The sequence below is a fragment of the Littorina saxatilis genome, linkage group LG4 (assembly GCF_037325665.1).
Source record: "Littorina saxatilis isolate snail1 linkage group LG4, US_GU_Lsax_2.0, whole genome shotgun sequence".
In the NCBI taxonomy this organism is placed as follows: domain Eukaryota; kingdom Metazoa; phylum Mollusca; class Gastropoda; order Littorinimorpha; family Littorinidae; genus Littorina; species Littorina saxatilis.
This window is the reverse complement of record NC_090248.1, coordinates 52044094-52052819: the sequence shown is the minus strand read 5'-3', so window position 1 is coordinate 52052819 and position 8726 is coordinate 52044094. Positions and strand designations below refer to the sequence as shown.

Sequence of the window (8726 nt, the reverse complement as noted above, 5' to 3'; positions counted from 1 at the left end):
TAATATTGCAATCTTTTTGTTAGTAAGAAAGGATGGAATTTGGAGTTTGGTTATAACATTCATGATGCACTGTTGCTTTGGAAACATACCATTTATTTTAAAATGAAAATTTATAAACATAGTTGAGTTTTAGTTTCCGTCAAAGGACTCGATTGTCTATCTGGGTCTTTTTTTTTGGCAATTTCAACTAATTCATTTGTTTTTAGATGAAAATTTTTCATCTATATTGAATGACTGTTCCAGAAGCGGAAATCATCATCAGAACGCTCACCCCAGAAGAAGAAGGACAAGAAGAAACTGAAGAGTAAAGAGAAGAAAAAACAAACAAACAAAGCGAAGGTAAGAAAAACAATGTCAAATGTGTATACCATCACATTCATTTATTTCTATTAAGGGTGTGCTCAAAAGTGAAAAAATACCGGCACGGTTCGCCTAGTGGTAAGGCGTCCGCCCCGTGATCGGGAGGTCGTGGGTTCGAACCCAGGCCGGGTCATACCTAAGACTTTAAAATTGGCAATCTAGTGGCTGCTCCGCCTGGCGTCTGGCATTATGGGGTTAGTGCTAGGACTGGTTGGTCCGGTGTCAGAATAATGTGACTGGGTGAGACATGAAGCCTGTGCTGCGACTGCTGTCTTGTGTGTGGCGCACGTTATATGTCAAAGCAGCATCGCCCTGATATGGCCCTTCGTGGTCGGCTGGGCGTTAAGCAAACAAACAAACAAACAAACAAAAAGTGAAAAATAAGCACTAAAGTCAGAAAAAGTTTGTATGAAATCCAGGTGTTAATGTAAAATTCACACCCTTTTCTTTCTGGCAAGTAATGATCCATTCATAGTGCTGTTCTTATCGTCAGCAAAGAACTTTGGCTTGAAAAATGTTTATAGTGTTATTCTACAGTTCCATTTTTTTACAATGTTCTAATGTCATTTCTCACTCATACCAGTCACTAGCATACTTTCAGGATACATAATACTTACCTGTTTTTCAAAAACTGTCCCAACACAGAAATCGCAGCAGAAGTTGGCAGCAGCCAGGTGGCGCCAGCAGCAGGAGAACGAAGAGGTGGGGGAGGTGGAGGATGACGGTCCACGGCATTGTTACGGTCCCGGCTGTGTGCAGCAGGCACGACCGGGATCCAAGTACTGCTGTGATGAGTGTGGCATGAAGCTAGCCAAGAGGTGAGTCATACTGCGAGCGATTTTTGTTGAACAGGGCATGAACCATATATGTGTGTGTGTGTAACTATCTTTTGTCATGTAATCCAAGTTTGCGCGGTGGTTTTGTTGTTGTTATTTTATCTAGTTAACTGTATGTTCGTTAAATTTGTGCTTGTTTGTTTTAGAATTAAATTTTGAAGGGCCTGGAGCCAGTTTGATGGGACTCACGCTATAGAAAAGTTATGTATTATTATTATTATATGTTAGGAGCTAGAAAGTATACTGCTGTTCAATGCAAATCCATGTTCATGAAAAAGTTCAGAAAATATATTACATGAGCTGTACCTGGATTGTTAGATGCATTGACACAAGTTGCAAGTCATGACAGAGCAGTGAGAAAGGTCAATAAAGATGCGAGGGGAGTAGTAAGTGCCCTGTGGGTACTGAACCTGTCAAAACACGCTCGTGCAAAACACAAGTGCATGTGGGAGTTTCAGCCCATGAATGAAGAAGTAGCTCAAGACCTCACAAAATCTGAGAAATGTGGGTCTTAACAGATAGGGAGAGTTAAATTTAGTGACAATTTGAAGAAATCGTCTGAGAAAACGGGGACGTAAAGTAGAGGGAGTCTTCTAATGGAGGGTCTTAAAATATAGGTTCCACTGTACTTTTCCAGCAACTTGTTCATTTTGTCTGTATCCACCTCAAAATATAGGTTCCACTGTACTTTTCCAGCAACTTGTTCATTTTGTCTGTATCCACATCAAAATATAGGTTCCACTGTACTTTTCCAGCAACTTGTTCATTTTGTCTGTATCCACCTCAAAATATAGGTTCCACTGTACTTTTCCAGCAACTTGTTCATTTTGTCTGTATCCACATCAAAATCTTTCTCCCATAGACGCATCTACGAGATCCTACCAAGCCAGATTCAGCGGTGGCAGAGCAGCCCGTGCATGGGGGAGGAGAACAACAAGAAGACGCTAGAGAAACTGCGGAGAGAGCAGATGGAGGTTCGCGACACCATCGGAGCACTCGACAAGAAGCACCAAGAGCTTGATGCTCTGCTGGAACGGTGCAAGAAAATCACCATCGACGATGATCTTGACGTGAGTCGTAGTCGTACAAAATGAGATAAGATAAATCACGAGGGTTGTTGCATAAGCAAGCAAGTCACTTTTGCTCATTTTTTCAGGCGAGTTCTCCTGCGTAGATACATATACTCTAATTCATGTAGATACCTAAATATTCACATGCAAGAAATAAAAAGAGAAAAAAAACCCACATAGGTTTGTTAACACCAGAATGGCTTTTATGCGTTTATCAGATTACGGTCCTTTTTGCCTGTTCCAATGCCGGCCATTCGCAAATTTGCAAAATTCCTGCACATTATAGAGTTCAGGCTTTTTACAGTTGCCTGTGATATCACTGATGGAAGTCAGCACTTGATTTGTATTGCTCGTGCAGTTTCTTGGTGTGAAATGTGATAATGTTGACACACAGGGTGCTGAAGGGGATGACGAGACAGAGTTGAGCATGTACTGCGTCACCTGTGGTCAGGAGATCAACCAGCGTGGGGCCATCAAACACATGGAGAAATGCTTCACCAAGGTAGGAACACTTCTTGTTAACATTGCTTTTAAATCAGCCCTGATGGGGGTGAGGATGAACACACCAAGCACATGGAGAAACGCTCTGAAATATGAACACTTCTTGTTAGCTATGCTTTTGAAGTAGCCCTGATGGGGGTGAGGATGAACACACCAAGCACATGGAGAAATGCTCTGAAATATGAACACTTCTTGTTAGCTATGCTTTTAAATCAGCCCTGATGGGGGTGAGGATGAACACACCAAGCACATGGAGAAATGCTCTGAAATAAGCACATGGAGAAGTGCTCTGAAATATGAACACTTCTTGTTAGCTATGCTTTTAAATCAGCCCTGATGGGGGTGAGGATGAACACACCAAGCACATGGAGAAATGCTCTGAAATATGAACACTTCTTGTTAGCTATGCTTTTGAAGTAGCCGTGGTCGGTTGAAGTGTGACATCCAAAACAGGTAGACTGCTGACAGTCCAAGAATAGAAAAAAACAAGATCTGTTCATTTATTGAACTTTGAAGTTAATGAAGCTCCTGTGAATTTTGTTTTGTCAGTGATTAAACATTCCATAAATTACCCATTTTTCAAAAATCTTTTGTTTTGAAGCAAAAGATGAACACTGCTTTAGGTTGTGCCATGTTTTCACTGATACCCAGTATTCTTCCAGTTGAGTTGATTTGGGCTGATTGAAACTTAAGTTCTGTTAAACATGTGCGCTATTGCTAACCAGTACGGGAAAGAGTTGATTTGGCTTGATTGAAACTTAAGCAATGTTTAACATTTGTGTTATTGCTAATCAGTAAGGGAAGATTGTTTTGCAGGTCCTGTAAATTTTTTAATTTTGCATGGTTTCAATCAGAATTTGACACACAACTCTTTAGATTGACCAATGGTGTATCAGAGTGTTGGCAGGTGACTGAGTCTGGGAAGAAGCCACAATTGTTTAGTAATAGTACTAATACTGAGCTCTGTCTTCCACACAGAGTGACGCCGTCTCCAATGCAATTCCCATGACATGGGAAGTAACTCGATCAATTTCAAAGTTTTACAAAACATCGTAGCAATCTAACCACATCAAGTTTTTTTTTTAAACTAAACACTAAAACTTTTCAGGAAGCAGGTAGAAAGGATACAAATATGTGTCATATTGCATTGTAGGTTGTATGAAAGCAAAAGGGAAAGTATGCATGTAGTATGGTGTATATCGGACATTTAATTCTTGGCGTTCAGGGATTTGCAAATGGGTTATCCAGCGGGCGAATTTTGGACGCTGTGGGAGGCAATAGGTTAAGACAATTAATATAATTGTTGTTGTTGTTCTTCTTCTGCGTTCATGGGCTGAAACTCCCACGTACGCCTGTGTTTTTGCACGAGTGGGGATTTACGTGTATGACCGTTTTTACCCCGCCATTCAGGCAGCCATACGCCGCTTTCGGAGGATGCATACTAGGTATTTTCGTGTTTCTATAACCCACCGAACTCTTACATGGATTACAGGATCTTTTCCGTGCGCACTTGGTCTTGTGCTTGCGTGTACACACGAAGGGGGATAAGGCACTAGCAGGTCTGCACATGTTTTGACCTGGGAGATGGAAAAAATCTCCATCCTTAACCCACCAGGCGATAGCAGCCGGGATTTGAACTCACGACCTTCATATAATTGTTCGAAAGTCATTGAGTTAAGAACTCCTGGATCATAATCATACCAGAGTTTTCATAGAGACTGGAGACTTTTGACCTGTGTTTTGACCTGTGTTTTGACCTGTCTGGAGTGCACACTTCACTCTGTTTCTTTGTTGCAGTTTGAAGCTCAGACCTCATTTGGTTCCATTTACAAAACTCGCATCGAAGGCAACTCCATGTTTTGCGACTACTTCAACCCTCAACAGAAGACCTACTGCAAGAGGCTCAAAGTCCTGTGTCCAGAGCACACCAAGGAGAGAAAGGTAGGCAGAGAAAAGCTGCACTCGCATGCACTTGAAACTGGTTTAGTTTCGCACACAAAGAGGGAGGCAGCGAGGAGGAGGAGTGGGCACCGCCTTCCTAAAGCCGGCCCGAGAGTAGTTAGGATCTCTAACATCAATCAATATGAGGCTTATATGAGGCTTATATCGCGCGTATTCCGTGGGTACAGTTCTAAGCGCAGGGATTTTTTACTTAAAAAAAAAAATTGTATGCAATTTATATCGCGCACATATTCAAGGCGCAGGGATTTATTTATGCCATGTGAGATGGAATTTTTTTACACAATACATCACGCATTCACATCGGCCAGCAGATCGCAGCCATTTCGGCGCATATCCTACTTTTCACGGCTTATTATTCCAAGTCACACGGGTATTTTGGTGGACATTTTTATCTATGCCTATACAATTTTGCCAGGAAAGACCCTTTTGTCAATCGTGGGATCTTTAACGTGCACACCCCAATGTAGTGTACACGAAGGGACCTCGGAGGAGGAGGGAGTGAGTACAACTTATATGACAATACACATTTTGAGGGGAAAAAATGTTGATGATTGAGGCAGTACTTATACGATTTATAGACAATCAGTAGTTAAAATTCGCTGCAGTTCTTCCAAATGATAAACATACATTTTTTTGGCATGGAATAGAGCACAAGATCGTGTTTCTTTTGCTATGAGCACAGCTAAATACTTCAACTCTGAGAGCAAAGCATAATTTGCTCCACATCAAAGACTGATTTGCACAGATTTTTCATCCAAGCATAAAAAACTAACAAGAAAACTTTGTTTGAATTCAATGGAACCCCCCTTTTAAGACCTCCAAAATCTTAGAAAATCAGGTCTTAAAAAGTAGGGAGTCTTTAAATGGGGGTTAATTTACAGAGGTTATAAACAAACAGTCTGAAAAAACAAGGTCTTAAAAAGGAATGTCTTAAATTGGGGGGTCTTATAAGGGGGGGGGGGGGGGGGTGTTTCCACTGTATCTTCAACTCTGAGAGCAAACATAATTTCATCTACATCAAAGACTGATTAATATTGATATGCTATATATTATAAGTGTTTGCTTGAGTTCTTGTCCCTAATGGGTTGTTTAAAAAAAGAATTACTGCATGATGTTTAAATTGAATAAAATCCTGCTTGAACAAAACACTTATTGCACAGATTTTTCATCCAAGCTTGAAAAACTAACACGATAAACTTCATTTGAAGAACGCTAAGGCTACTCGTGGATGTATGTCTCCCTGTATTAATCTTGAAGTTTCAAGTTCCTGCCACAGGTTGGCCCGGACGAGGTGTGTGGCTCTCCCCTGATTACCAACGTCTTTGAAGAGAAGGAGGAGTTCTGCCGCATGTCCAAACGCAAGTGTGCCAGGCACTTCTGCTGGGAGAAACTGCGGCGAGCTGAGATCGACCTGGAACGATTGAGACAGGTATGGTTGTTATAGCTTAGTGTATCTGGGAGAACCTGGAGCGAGCTGAGATCGACCTTGAACGATTGAGACAGGTATGGTTGTTTGTTGGTTAGACAGTGTAGAGTGGAAATGTAACTGAGTATTTGAGACAGGTAAGTTCAGTGTACATGTAGCTTAGTCAGGAAGTGAATCTAGGAGAAACTCTGGTGAGCTGAGATCGATTTTGAACGATTGAGATAGGTATGTTTTTTGTAAGTTAGGCAGTGTATAGCAATTGGAAAGGTAACTGAGTATTTGAGACAGGTACGTTCAATGTAGCTTAGTGTATGTGGGAGAAACTGCGGCAAGCTGAGATTGACCTTGAACGATTGAGACAGGTATGTTTGTTGTAAGTTAGACAGTGTAGAGTCGAAATGTAATTGTGAGCATTTGAGACAGGTACCTTCAATGTAGCTTAGTGAATCTGGGAGAAACTGCGACGAGCTGAGATCGACCTTGAACAATGAGACAGGTATGTTTGCTATGAGTTTAGACAGTGTGTAGCAATTGAAAATGCAACAGTGAGCATTTGAGACAGGTACGCTCAATGTGTCTTGGTGTGTTGCAGTTGAAAAGATAAAACTCTAAAAGGAACCACTCATGAACTTGAAGAAGCAAAATACTGCATCGGGGGATTTTCTATAGAATGTGATCAAACATATGTGGAGAATATGACATCGCACACACGCACATACATGTAAACAGAAGTGCCCCCGTACAAAGACACAAGGAGCTACACATACACATCAGCATGAATCAGTGAACTGCCTTCAAAAACTACTTTCTGGCAAGTACAGATCCTGGCTCCCACAAAAACTTACTTTGTAACGCTATTAAGTCAAATCATCGTAATTATTGTAAGCCCACGCGCAAGGCGCTGCTAAAAGAGATTCATAAGGCGTAACGCAAGTTTTACCACCTGCATAGGCTGTGTGTGGCCATAGCTTTTTAGAAAAAAAGTTTGGATTTAATTTTCAGGTATTTTTCGATTTTCTTGGTTTAACTTTAATACTGGAGTTTGTGCAATACACGTACTTATAGAAAGATAATGCATACTGAGTGTAATTGATCTTCCCTTGTGCTGAGATTGCTTGCTGTTTTTGTGTTGTGGAGACTAGTCTGTAATGAAGTTGCAATATTTTTTGGATGTCAATTGTTTCTCTTTCTTTCTCCAGTGGATGAAACTTGACGAGCTTTTTGAACAAGAAAGGAACGTTCGGATGGCCATGTCCAATCGCATGGGTGTCCTGGGCCTTATGCTTCACCAAACCATCGACCATGACCCTATGACCCCAATGACCCCTATGAAGGCCTAGGTCAAGGACAAGCTTTCTGAAAATTTAGGTTAAGGTGCAGTTTCACTCAGTGTCCAGCTTGTGTGGGCTGTTACACTGACTGACTTGTACAAACTTAAATAAGGAAGCCACTTGCGAAAGTGTAAAACCTGCCCTACACATATGTGAACACACACACACACACACACAGGTCAAAAAACTTGATATCAATGCATAAGTCTGTTCTTTGTTATTCAGTGCAAAACAACGCAATGCATTATCGGCAGCCTTTAGGTCAAACAATTTTGAGAATACAGGAAATAATTTGAATGGTTCACAAGGGTACACTGAATTGCAGGATTTTTAGTTTTCAAACAAATGTTTCTGATCAAATGAAACAAAAATAGCATTGAAAAGATAACAAACCAGTAATGAAAAATAATATGCACTGCATTCAGAAGATTTATGCCAGTGTGATGTTCGTTGTTTTGAGAATGTGTGACCTGTTGAATGAATGTCGGTTGGCAGAATGGCCTGCAAAAAGATTGTAAATTGTGTTGCACTTTGTAAATAAACTAATTCATCCATTCTTTGTCTTGTAAATTTATGCGGCAGATAATAATAATGCCAGGTCTGAAAGTTGTGAAGAACAAACTTTGTTTTTATTTTTTTTTTTTTTTTTTTTTTTTTTTTTTTTTTTGGGGGGGGGGAGGATACATACTTATTATTTCCTCACAAATTATAACACCATTCTTCACCTAAACAAACATCAATACCAATCAACTTCTCGTCCACACCGTTCATACAACCTCTTTACAATCACTCCATACATGTGATTAATGATATAAAGAAACTATTTCAATGATAAATTACTGCACAAGGTAAAGGGTTGACAGACACTCACGAGTTCGTATCACGGCTCACTGCATGTCGTCATTTACACATCCTTGTGCCGCTGAATCCACGTAGACGATGAGAACAAACTTTGTTAAGGGAGAGACAGGAAGTGTGTGTGTGTGTGTGTGCTTGTAAACTTCAACTTACAAAACAAGAGAATGTGTCAATTTTATCCATAGTGAGCCATGGTGATCTTGAAAATCACTTTAAAAGTTTTTCTTTGTGAAGTGCCTGAAATCTATGCTTGTTAACATATTTCAAAATATTTGCTATGAATACTCTCACTGACAACTTCAAGAAAGTTTTGTGCCTCAGCACATCTTCAATGGTCAATGTAAAACCAACAGCGTAATTGAAAAAAGAAGCATCTTACACA

The 8726-nt window shown here is 40.4% G+C and overlaps 1 protein-coding gene across 1 annotated transcript in view; it reads left to right on the top strand.

Moving 5' to 3' along the window:
• Positions 1 to 8064, top strand: part of LOC138965046 (CXXC-type zinc finger protein 1-like) — a 50581-nt gene extending 42517 nt beyond the window's left edge. The window contains exons 9-15 of the mRNA XM_070337175.1: positions 244 to 339; positions 1006 to 1178; positions 2059 to 2266; positions 2661 to 2768; positions 4565 to 4708; positions 6006 to 6158; positions 7355 to 8064. Coding sequence (XP_070193276.1) covers positions 244 to 339; positions 1006 to 1178; positions 2059 to 2266; positions 2661 to 2768; positions 4565 to 4708; positions 6006 to 6158; positions 7355 to 7495 — 1023 coding nt within the window. The 3' untranslated portion in view covers positions 7496 to 8064. The remainder of the gene's footprint in view (positions 1 to 243; positions 340 to 1005; positions 1179 to 2058; positions 2267 to 2660; positions 2769 to 4564; positions 4709 to 6005; positions 6159 to 7354) is intronic.
• Positions 8065 to 8726: the final 662 nt, after the last annotated feature.